The following is a 12,500-nucleotide window of genomic DNA, read 5'->3' on the forward strand; positions in this document are numbered from 1 at the left end:
TAAAAGTAGTATAATGGTGGTATAAAAGTAGTATAATGGTGGTATAAAAGTGGTATAAAAGTAGTATAATGGTGGTATAAAAGTAGTATAATGGTGGTATAAAAGTGGTATAAAAGTAGTATAATGGTGGTATAAAAGTAGTATAATGGTGGTATAAAAGTGGTATAAAAGTAGTATAATGGTGGTATAAAAGTAGTATAATGGTGGTATAAAAGTGGTATAAAAGTAGTATAATGGTGGTATAAAAGTAGTATAATGGTGGTATAAAAGTGGTATAAAAGTAGTATAATGGTGGTATAAAAGTAGTATAATGGTGGTATAAAAGTGGTATAAAAGTAGTATAATGGTGGTATAAAAGTGGTATAAAAGTAGTATAATGGTGGTATAAAAGTGGTATAAAGGTGGTATAAAAGTATTACAGTATGTGATGTAGTTGTTAAAAGCCTGAACACTGGACCCTTTGGCTGGTGTTGGCGTCTCGTGGTGTGACTCACATCGTTGTCCATGTACTTGAGCAGAGGCGAGTTGCAGACGCGGTAAACTCGGTCCTCGTCCTGCTCGTCGTATCCCTGCAGCAGCGTCTCCATGGCGACGCAGTCCTCGCTCACGTTGTACCCGGGGAGACTGCGGGACGACACGGACACGGTTTAGTCGCTCGTACCTTAACCCGGGACGTCCCGAGTGAGACGTTCTGGAACTCTCCACGTCTCTGTTGCCGCGGTTACGGCTCAAGAACCACCAGAAATTCAGATGATTTGGTTGTAAATAATAACATGCTAATAAAGGGACTTTGTTCATTTGTAGGTGGGAATGATGTGTCTGGATTTAACAAAAGTTCAACTGATAATGTGTCCAAATGTAAGAATTATGATTTATTATGATGTATTAGTGATTATTGTAAGAAGAAACATTTAACCACATTTAACAGTAACATTTAAATTGTTTTCCCTATTTTAAATTGCTTTATCGAATTAAACTTTCTGAATATTATATTTATTTTTTACATGCAGGTTTACTTTTATTATTGCAATTTTTGCTTCTAAAATGGTCATAATTAATGTTTTTGCATGTTATATTGTGACACGAAAAATCATAATTATCTTTATTAACCAAATAACACACAGATTATTTAGTTGCACACTGCAGCAACTAAAACATATTTCCTGGTAATAGTTGAGGCTGAACATTAAAAAAGAATATATGTTAACAACAAAAAATGGACAAACAAGACAAAGTTGTATCGTTCCTGACTCATTCCTGAAGGCGTCATGTGCCTCAGACTCACCTGTAACTCTCTCGCACACATTTATCCGCCGCCACATAGTCTCCTCTGTGAAGGTGGATCAGCACCTGAGCCGTGGTTTTCTACAAGAGACAAACATGGACAATATTAGTGTTAGAACAACTGCACTGTCGCATTATTCACAGAGACAAACATGTTTGAGTCACAGAATGAGCTCCAAACCACGTGTCAGTGCTGCCCTCTGGTGGCTTTGCATAGGTGAAGTTCTAATGCAGTTGCACACACACACACACACACACACACACACACACACACACACACACACACACACACACACACACACACACACACACACACACACACACACACACACACACACACACACACACACACACACACACACACACACACACACACACACACACACACACACACACACACACACACACACACACACACACACACACACACACACACACACACACACACACACACACACACACACACACACACACACACACACACACACACACACACACACACACACACACACACACACACACACACACACACACACACACACACACACACACACACACACACACACACACACACACACACACACACACACACACACACACACACACACACACACACACACACACACACACACACACACACACACACACACACACACACACACACACACACACACACACACACACACACACACACACACACACACACACACACACACACACACACACACACACACACACACACACACACACACACACACCTTGAAGCACGTGGGGTAGTTCTCGATCTCTTTGTACATGTTTTTCTCTTTCTGAACTGCAGCGGCCGCTTCATCCAGCCTGAAAACACAGAGATATTAGATTATAACGGTGTAGCAAACGAATTATGATTATGAATTCATGATTTAGTTAATATGAAACTAAGTTAAAGTAGTGATTAGTTTAGAACAATGTTTCTGTCAACGAATGTATTGCACATGAGACTTTCCAGATGCATTTAGAACATATTAAAGGTTGAATTATGGCGAATGAAGGCTTCCAAATATATAGAATATTTGCAAATAAAGTCTATTAATAATGAAGTGAACGCCCTGCCCCGAACACTCCGCCCCCAACACTCCGCCCCCAACACTCCGCCCCCAACACTCCGCCCCCAACACTCCGCCCCCAACACTCCGCCCCCAACACTCCGCCCCCAACACTCTGACGCTGCGTTTACCTTCTTAGCCGGACGAGGAGTCTGGAGGCCTTCCCGAGCAGCTCCACTGCCTGCCTGAGCCGATCCTCGTTCTGCGGCGAAAACAGGATGAAAACAACACCAGAACGAGACGAGCTGGAGCTGGTTTGACGTGGAAACTCACCTCAAACACGCCGGCTGCTTTCTGGTACAAGTCCACCGCCTTCTCCAGGTTTAAGGGCTCTATAAGTCTGGCAGAGGCAGAGGCGTTTAGAAAAGGACCAGGGTTTTTAAGAAGAGATTGAGATTCGGTCATTTCTAAATCATCAATGTTCAGCTTTTTAATTGTGAGCTCCACGGTCAATCCTCACGTGTTCGGAGCAGGAGCAGGAGGAATGTGACTATTTCTTTTGTGAGAAATGGCCATGAGTTTGTCCTGGAAGGTTTTGATCAGGAAAATAATATTGAAAAAGGTCATTTTTATTTGATTTTAAAAGATAAGATCAAATAAAGATAGAAATGTTTTGACAAATGACTGTAATTTGTCAAAATGTGCTATTCATTTAGTTCATTTCGATGTAAATGTATGAATTATTCCCAAAACAATAACACTTGACGTGCAGAAAGACTGTAATAATACAAGACTGAAACCAGTAGTAACAAAATATAAAAGATAAAAGAAAAGGACTGATGTCAGTCTTTGGGCGTGGCACTGTTTCCAAAAAGAGACTTACATTATTAATCTTGTGGCTTGATTTTTAAAACAATTAGCGAGACATTAACCATAAAAGCAGGATAAACATGAACAATTCATTATGGGTAAATTAATTTACATGAAGTGTTTTAGCTTACTGTCAATATAAGTACTTTTTGTGCTTTAAAAGGGTTGCTGTAAAAATTCAAGAAAATTCAAAGTGAAAAAGTGAAAAAAATAAATATCAAATTGAATTGAAAAATAATAATTAAAAATGTATATAAAAATCTGTTTAAATAAATAAATACATTAAATTAAACGCATTCTTTTTTTTTTTTAAATGTCAGGAACACATTTTTGGGCCGCTCACCACACACAAAGACTCACACACACACCAAAACTGGGACTTAACCCGGAAATAAACCTGAATCCGACCAGGACTAGAACTGGACCAAACCAAGTCTAAATCAGGGCAAAACTGGACTCAAAACTAGGACCGAACAAGCAAATGTGAAGCCCGACGAATCCACTGCACCACCACCTTATAGTGCGTCGCCGGTGTGTGCGTCGCCGGTGTGTGCGTCGCCGGTGTGTGCGTCGCCGGTGTGTGCGTCGCCGGTGTGTGCGTCGCCGGTGTGTGCGTCGCCGGTGTGTGCGTCGCCGGTGTGTGCGTCGCCGGTGTGTGCGTCGCCGGTGTGTGGTCTTACTTCCCGGCGCGGTCCAGAGCCATGGCTGCGGTGTCGGGCGTGCCGTTCTCCATGTACATCATACAGGCCTTCTCGATGTACTGGATGGCCTCGGGCATCTTCTTTTGTTCCTGGAGAGCAGACGGTACGAGCTCGTGTTACCTTCACGGCCTGGATTCATACGCTTTCATAGTATTTCTGTAATGGAACTCACCTTCATCATCATGCCCGCCTGCTCGATCGCCCTGAGGAGAGAAGCATGTGTCAGACATCTCACCGTGGACAAGCACGTCTCACACTGTGTTTTTGTACTGAATTAGTTATAACTTTAATGAAGACGTATGGCTTTTGTCTGACAGTTTTCATCTCTGACACCAGTGATTATTTGAAGAGTTCAATTGTAAAAATGCATATCTTTAGTTTGAAACATGTACAATATGTATGTTTATTTGTGTTATATTATTGATTAAAAATATTGTCAAGTGGACTTTATAAAGAAGTTGCAGTAAATACATTTGGCTTTTGAAAACACTGCTATAAACCACTGTCTAACTTCTTTTAAAATGGCCTTTGGAGAACTACAGAGCTCGATATCGAGCAGCGAGCTCATGTTGGGCGTTGGGGAAAACAGGGATTTTGGGAGCAAATATGTCTTGATTGCAGGAGGATAAAGATTACCCAGACATTTCTGAATCACTCCAATTACATCACCTATAGTATTTGTATGTATAGGATTCTCTATATACATGTACGTTGAGGAGCGCTGATCTACAGTAATCACATGGGCTGTAACACACAGAAAGACTTACTTGGCTGCGTGGAAGAGACTGAGGGAAAAGGTCAAGGAAACTACAAAGTCAAACCATTCACATGAAATCAAACACACAGAGTCAAGGATACGTCTTGTTTTCCGTGTGGTACTCGGCCTCCTTCAGGTAAGCGTCCTTCGCCTGCTCGTATTGTTTGGCATTCTTGAAGCACACGGCTAAAATCATAAGTCAATTAGTCAGAAAACATGTAGACGCTTTAAAGACTTAAACAAATACATCCTAAGCACCAAAACTGGAGGAAAAGGTGAAGCAGAACATGATGCGATTTCAAAATAGCCTCAAAATATTACAAAATAAGAACAAATAAGAACAAAATGAAGGTGTTTTTGGCCAACGAAAACCACATGTGAATGATAACAGCCTGTTTTAAAGACTATACATTATTTGTTTGTTCAAAAAGGAGATTACGACACTATATTCTGATGAAACTACATGCTACACTGTAAAATGATAAAATAGCAATTAATAAGTCGAATTAAAATGAAGCAATAAATAATTTAAATAATAAAAAAAACTAATAAAATAGCAATAAATGAGTCATGAAATAAAATAAAAACACGTTTATTTTAGACTTGCTTTAGATCTGATGCCAGTTCAAAGAGTGAAAACAGGTCACGATCTGCTTCATTTCACCTCCTCAAACACAGACGTTTTGCACATTTAACGTTCTAAAAGCTCCAGATTCATGTGTTTATCCTCCACCTGCTTTGGCGTATTCAGACGCGGCGCTGTCAAAATCCGGCTTCCATTTGGTCAGACTCGTTTTTAGGCTGCAAAGAACGACATGGTTCATCAAAAAGCGCCACAAAAACGCCTCGTCACGTCTGTTTAAACATTCCGCGTGTTTTTAGCTCGTAATACAATCATAAAACGCAGAATTAATGCATTAAAAACATCACAGAAATACATCAATTGCCACATAATAATAACGTCAGCTGATGTGGCCTCGCGCTCGCGTTGAATGATAGTGAAACGTTGACGCGGTTTTGATGGGAAAGACGCAGAATAAATGACTAAACTCACTTCTTCTCGGCTTTGGCGATGTGCTCGTGGGCTTCGTTAATCTTCTGCGCGGCCATCGCGTCTTGTGGCGTGAACGATCGGCGCGGCGAGAGCGACGAAAAGCGACTAAATATGACCGAGATTTGGATTCGGATTCGACCGTGTTTTGGATTAACGCGAAGCTCCGCCCTCCTGTGTGTGACGTCACGGGCTGGCGCAGACTACGGCGGCGTGCGAGGGACGGAAAAGTGAGGAAAAGCGTTGTGTTGAATGCGCGTTGGACAAATTTATGTAACAAGGAGGTGGAATTAAAGACGTATGAACGAATAAACGTGTTGAGTGATTAAATAAATATATGTGGGGAAGCTGCACTGTAACTTCAAATACAAAAAAATCTACAATCACAAAAAAGAGCCTTCAAAATAAAATATTACTTCAACGCAACTTCCGCTAGTAATAATGTATGTGACAAGGAGGTGGAATTAAAGATATATACAAACAAATAAACGTTGTGAGTGACTAAATAAAAATAAGTCGGAAAGCTGCACTGTAATTTCAAATTAAAAAAAACATTCAGCCACAAAAAATAGCCTTCAAAATAAAATATTACTTCAACGCAACTTCCGCTAGTAAAAAAATAAGAATGTTTACTTTATTTATTGTCGTTTGGTCAAGACAAAAAGCACACAACATTCAACTTTAGTTTGCTTTGTGTTATTTATGTATGAAAAACACAGTAAAATGCTGCATGTGGTAAATGTGACAAATCGTTTCACAACCTCTTTTGCAGTTTACAATAACAGTTTATGAAGGAAACACATATTATTAACACAGTACATTGAACAATTGACGCAAAACGTGCTGCGTGTTCCACTTTAAAGCTGCCCCAGAGCTTCTACTTGTCATAAACGAATTGAACCGGAAGTGTTTGAAGGGCCGCGTCTCAATTCTCCGTCCTCGCTTCCTTTCCTCCCCTCGTCTCCTACATTCCTCAGCTGTCAATCAACTGTGCCATGGAGTTTAGCTGCGCCTCATTTGGATGATGGCATTGAGGATGTTGTATTGTTGCAACAGCACAAGTGCAGGAGCAGCACATCAAAGGATCAAACATGTGAAACAGGACCATGACAGTTTTGTTAAATATGTGACATTAAACCCTTTTGATTGGGGCTTATTTTTCATAAAACGCCTGAAAAAATGAGCCCCATTTCAAACTGAAGCTGTTCCTGAACTTCTGGTGCACAAACCATTGTCTGGAGCCTTTGTGAAGCTGAGACTCTGGAGTTTTGGACTCTGAAATCAGATTTTAGATTCTGTCTAAACTTTCTTTGTTAAATATATAAATGAGTGAGCTGGTGTTGGAGGATTGACACTAAAATTAACATGTGGTCAATATCAATGTTTATTTATTTAGAAATCACACTTACAACTTTAAAAGCCCAAAGTGCTGTACAGCAAAGTTCAATAATACATAGATACAATCAATTAAAATACAATTAAATTTAATAAACAATATAATGACTCAGTTTGTGTCAAAATGCCAGAGAGAAAATATATGTTTTGACAATTCTCTTTTAAAAGCTGAAGGTAAATTCACTAAAAGTTAGTTTTAGTGACTTGTAATAAAGCCAAAGTGTCCAGGCAGAATCCTATTACCCTTTTATTTTATCTTAGGGTATTTTTTATGTGTGGGTTTTGAGAATAAACTGACCCTGATGCTTCTCAGAATGATTGATTTGTCTGGAAATAAGCGATTTACAGCTTTATTTTCATGCACAGCAGATAAAGCAGCTCCAGAGGTTTATTTTATAAGATGTGGACAAAAGGGAATAAATAAATAAAAAGTCCAGCGTCCCACGCGTGGACATAAGGTCTTAAAACTGTTAAACTTATGTTCAAATATCCAGAGGTGGGTTTTCCTCAGTTTCATTACAACTTCTTCAAGAAATTTAACATAATATGTTGACTCTTTCTTGAGTAATATTTTAATTGAAATAACTGTACTCTTATTTGAGTTATAGTTTCCCCAAATACCTTTTTACTCTTACTTGAGTAATTTCTTGGACCACTACTTTGTATTTCTATTTGAGTAACTGTAGAAAAAAAAACAGTTGTAATAATCTGGACACAACTACAACTGAATCTTTTTGTACAGTGTTGTTCCTGGACATCAACAAGGACCTATTTGAGTAATATTATTTTGAAGTAACTTTACTCTTACTTGAATAAAATGTTAAGACTGCTCTTCCCACCTCTGCAATCAGAATCAGAACAACAACAACAACAACAACAAATTACATTATTTTGAATACTTTGATCTGAAAATATATACGTTGGTCTGACATTAATGTAAAAGTCCTAGAATTATACTATAAGATACGCCTAATAGTCCTCGCCACATCACTCAATATTCACCCGTTTCCTGCGGAGGAGACGAGGAGACGAGGAGGCGAGGAGGCGAGCAAAACCAAACGAGGCGGGGCCCTGGTGACGTCATGGCGTAATGGCCGAACAACAACCTTCCGCTGCGTGTGACAAACTTTACAAACTCCCGCAGAAGAACGTCCAAAAGTTGTGACACCGTGAACCCGCAGGAGCCGCAGGAGCCGCAGACCCTTCGGCGCTCGCCTCGGTGTGGTCCCTGATGCTCGGCTCGTGATGGACCACAGGCTCGACATCGCGCGCAGGGCCGCGGCGGCGGGGGGCGGCGGGGGCTCGGCCGGCTCGTCCCCGGGTCTGGGAGCCCAGTCCCGCCGCAGAAAGGCGCCGCCGCGACCCGCCGACTTCAAGCTGCAGATCATCATCATCGGAGCGCGCGGAGTGGGTAAAACCAGCCTCATGGAGCGGTTCACGGACGACACGTTCTGCGAAGCCTGCAAGTCGACCGTAGGTGAGCCGCGAGAGCCGGTGTCGGGGACGGTCTGTGTGGCGCGGAGGGGTCTATTTACTGGAGCAAATGCGAACCCGGCTCCGTCTATCACATGAAACTGTCAAACGAGCCGTACACACGACACAGAGAAGGTGCTACAACAATTATCTGTGTTTTTAAACTTATTACGCTTTTATTCAGTGGTTCAAGACATGTTTCTGTTTTGTTTTGAAGTTTTGAGCTGCAACTATTAATCGACTATTCGAGACATCGTTAATCGTAATGTCATTTAGAATTGATCGTTATTGAGTCTGTTAAGATTCTGCAGCACATTCAAAAATACCTTAAAATAAACACTGCAGCTTTATTAAACCACTGATCTTCATTAAAATATACTTTATTTGTTAATATTCCCTGTCTAGAAGACCTCAGTTGTCATATTTCAACTTTTATTTGATTTATAATGTATTTAAAAGGTCTCAATGTACTGTAATAGAAGTAATTGTTCTGCTACTGTATAATCTGTTTTACTACTATATTGGCAAAATATAGTACGCTACAAAGAACATCATATTCAAATCCTTTTAATCTAAAATAATTCAAAGTACCCTTGAAGCCTGTTGTTTATAAGGCATTTTTACCTCTATGAATTTTTAAAAACCTACAGTAACGAACACTAAACTGACCTGTAAATAAATAATGATGAATATAATGAAAACAAATATTATAGTGAGGAAAAAAATGATAATAATGAAAATAATTATAATAATCAAAATAATGATATAATTGTGAAAAAAAATATCAAAACAAATTATAATAGTGAAAAAAAGAATAAGAAAGAAAGATAGAAAGAATTAAAGAAGAAAAATAATAATTACACAACCACTTTATCTACATGACAAACAGCCCGGGTGCATTTAATGTACACAACAGCCTGGCACCGGTGTGTGTTTGTGTGTAAACAGCCCGGTGACCGCAGACTGTGCTCAGGCCTAAAATAGTCTGGCAGCTGCTGAACTGTCATTCCCGTGTCACTGCTCGTGTCAGTGCATCGTGATGGCACAGTGTGGAAATACATGCTTTATTTATGAGCATAACAACACTTTTATCTGAGTGGTTCTTAAGCATTTCACACCAAGTTTAACCTCTGAAATAGTTTGCCACTAAAATATGTGTAACCAGGAGTCTTCCGAGTCTTTAATGTGACTAAAACCGGACAAATTGTGATTTAAAACGGGACTTTACCAGGTCCAAACCAGAACTGCATGACATCAACACAGGACTAAGTTAAAAATCAGTCTGAAGTGAGTCTAAACCTGGACCAGATCAGACGAAGCGCGGACAAGACAGAACCAAAACCAAAAGAAACGTCCTAGAACTTTTAAAGGCGCAATGGACGATTTTTCGGCGATTTGAGAACTCAGGTGGGAGTGCGCATGCCACTCCCCCGTGCGGACTGATACAACACACACGTGTGTTTGTTTATTAGCGCGACGGATCACATCGCATCTCTCGTCTCCCGTAGATTTCCGTCTCTTCTGAGTCAGCTCGAACTGTCTTTCTCCGTCTTCATTTTGCCCCGTACACTGAGGGAACTATATTATGATAGATCCAGGCGCTTAGACACGCGAAAATGTGGGGACGAGCCTGACGAGGCTGCAGGTGAGCGGTAGGTTCGTTTTATGATTAGTCCTGCCACGTATCAATCGACAGTCCACGCCACGAGGAAATAAGACTCAGATTTGGGCCAAAAAAAATCGTCCATTCAACCTTTAAGTAACATCATCCAAAGAAGCTTGCATAGACATAAATACAATGAGAATCACAAAATGCATAATAGAGAACAAAAAAAACATATACAAATCACTAAATCCATTGAATTCTTCTTCCTCTGTGTCACTCCACAAACTCCAGAGGTAGAGGAAGTGCAGATTCTTCTTCTGCGTCGCTCAGAGCCTAGAGCGCCCTCTTGTGGTTGTGAAAATAACCAACACGTGAAATGCGACTTATAGTCCGGAAAATACGGTATCGCTAATTTAGCCGCGCAGACGATCTCGCAACAAAACAAACGGCTGTTTTTGAACTCTTCTTGTTTGTTCTTTCTTCCCCCACAGGAGTAGACTTCAAAATCAAGACGGTGGAGTTGAGAGGGAAGAAGATCAGGCTCCAGATATGGTGAGTCAATTATTGTCAGTGTAAAACGTTAGCCCAGGAGCTAACCGGGACTTGGTTGAAGGACTCGTACGCAAAACTTACATTATAACATCGTCATAAACGCATCAGGAGTCGTGTTTTTCTTCTGTTGCGCTCGTTTCATCATCCTGTTTACGAGGTTCTCTTGCTCTGAGCCTGGGAAATCTCTAAAGTAGCATTGTGATGGTCTGGGGGGTCTTAAATGCATGAATCGTCCGCAGACTCGTCAAACTGTGCTCGTATTAGCATCGACCACTTTAATGACTCGTTTTGTGTTTTTGTTTTTCACGGTTCATTCCACCGCTGCCAGTAAAACACTGAATCCAATGTTTTCAAGACATAGATGACATTTTACACTGTAAAACGAGATGTCAAAGGTGCTCAAGAGCATCAACAACTACACGACAAATAATGCATGAAATGTGTTCTTCAGAAGTTCCTGTGTTCTGCTCTGTAATCTGATTAGAGAGCCACAGTTCCTGTCTTGTGACTTGAATAAGGCGCTAATTGCTGACGTCTGACTCAAAACTCAAATACTGTCACCATGGTGCTGGATCGTACATGGTATTAAAGATGCACCATGTCTTCATGTCCAAACCATGACCCGGGGCCTCATGTAGCCGTCAGACCCATGTTTGTTTTCCCTCAGGCTTCCGGCTGAATTGGCCCAGATCTAAATGCTACAAAACAGTACATGACAGTACACTACAGTACACTACAGTACACTACAGTACACTACAGTACACTACAGTACACGACAGTACATGACAGTACACTACAGTACACTACAGTACATGACAGTACACTACAGTACACTACAGTACACTACAGTACACGACAGTACATGACAGTACACTACAGTACACTACAGTACATGACAGTACACTACAGTACACTACAGTACACTACAGTACATGACAGTACATGACCGTACACTACAGTACTCTACAGTACACTACAGTACACTACAGTACACTACAGTACATGACAGTACATGACAGTACACTACAGTACACTACAGTACATGACAGTACATGACAGTACGTGACAGTACGTGACAGTACATGACAGTACATGACAGTACACTACAGTACACGACAGTACATGACAGTACATGACAGTACACTACAGTACACTACAGTACACTACAGTACATGACAGTACATGACAGTACACGACAGTACATGACAGTACATTACAGTACATTTTAATGCAAAAAAAAAAACACATTACCTCCATAACACACATGTGACACAGACTCTACATTAATGCACTCTCTGTGGCCCTCCTTTTTATAATTCTTTCAATATGTGGCCCTCCTTTTTATACTTCTTTCAAAATGTGGCCCTCTGTGAAAAAAACCCGGTCTAATTCCAGACTGTGGAACATTCTAGGCAAAAAAAAATCCAAAAATATCACAATATAATTCTGCAGATCACATTTGGATCATGTGAGATCTTCTGGCACCAGATCACGTCCCTTCTTGTCTAATATCCTTCCATTTCCTTTTATTCACCAAACTACTACCACTACTACTGCTACTACTACCACTACTACTGCTGCTCCCACTGCTCGTCTCGTACTACAGGTAATGTCTTCCATGTTTCCTCACCTCATTGTTGTGTCTCATCTGCTGCGTCTCATTAGACTCAAAGGACTAAACTAACTGAAGGTAACGTAACAAAGCTAATCACTAACATTTTCTTCTTTTTAACTTGTTTTTTTGTCTAAAAGTATTCTGTTATGTTTTGCCTCCTCGTTGCCTGCC

The 12,500-nt window shown here is 40.5% G+C and overlaps 2 protein-coding genes across 2 annotated transcripts in view; one reads left to right on the top strand and one right to left on the bottom strand.

The window, feature by feature from the left end:
- napgb (N-ethylmaleimide-sensitive factor attachment protein, gamma b) overlaps positions 1 to 5,854 on the bottom strand; it is a 6,717-nt gene extending 863 nt beyond the window's left edge. Inside the window, exons 1-11 of the mRNA XM_072440683.1 lie at positions 5,692 to 5,854; positions 5,371 to 5,438; positions 4,739 to 4,823; positions 4,648 to 4,665; positions 4,053 to 4,083; positions 3,860 to 3,969; positions 2,643 to 2,709; positions 2,501 to 2,571; positions 2,043 to 2,121; positions 1,286 to 1,365; positions 495 to 624 (exon numbers count right to left, since the gene is read on the bottom strand). Coding sequence (XP_072296784.1) covers positions 495 to 624; positions 1,286 to 1,365; positions 2,043 to 2,121; positions 2,501 to 2,571; positions 2,643 to 2,709; positions 3,860 to 3,969; positions 4,053 to 4,083; positions 4,648 to 4,665; positions 4,739 to 4,823; positions 5,371 to 5,438; positions 5,692 to 5,747 — 795 coding nt within the window. The 5' untranslated portion in view covers positions 5,748 to 5,854. The remainder of the gene's footprint in view (positions 1 to 494; positions 625 to 1,285; positions 1,366 to 2,042; positions 2,122 to 2,500; positions 2,572 to 2,642; positions 2,710 to 3,859; positions 3,970 to 4,052; positions 4,084 to 4,647; positions 4,666 to 4,738; positions 4,824 to 5,370; positions 5,439 to 5,691) is intronic.
- A 2,309-nt stretch (positions 5,855 to 8,163) lies between these two features.
- The window catches only part of rab12 (RAB12, member RAS oncogene family), a 10,215-nt gene continuing 5,878 nt past the window's right edge, over positions 8,164 to 12,500 (top strand). Inside the window, exons 1-2 of the mRNA XM_072440684.1 lie at positions 8,164 to 8,560; positions 10,654 to 10,714. Coding sequence (XP_072296785.1) covers positions 8,329 to 8,560; positions 10,654 to 10,714 — 293 coding nt within the window. The 5' untranslated portion in view covers positions 8,164 to 8,328. The remainder of the gene's footprint in view (positions 8,561 to 10,653; positions 10,715 to 12,500) is intronic.

Source organism: Eucyclogobius newberryi, unplaced genomic scaffold, assembly GCF_026437365.1.
Source record: "Eucyclogobius newberryi isolate DKJ021-1_F unplaced genomic scaffold, fEucNew1.0.hap1 SCAF_12, whole genome shotgun sequence".
Lineage (NCBI taxonomy): Eukaryota > Metazoa > Chordata > Actinopteri > Gobiiformes > Gobiidae > Eucyclogobius > Eucyclogobius newberryi.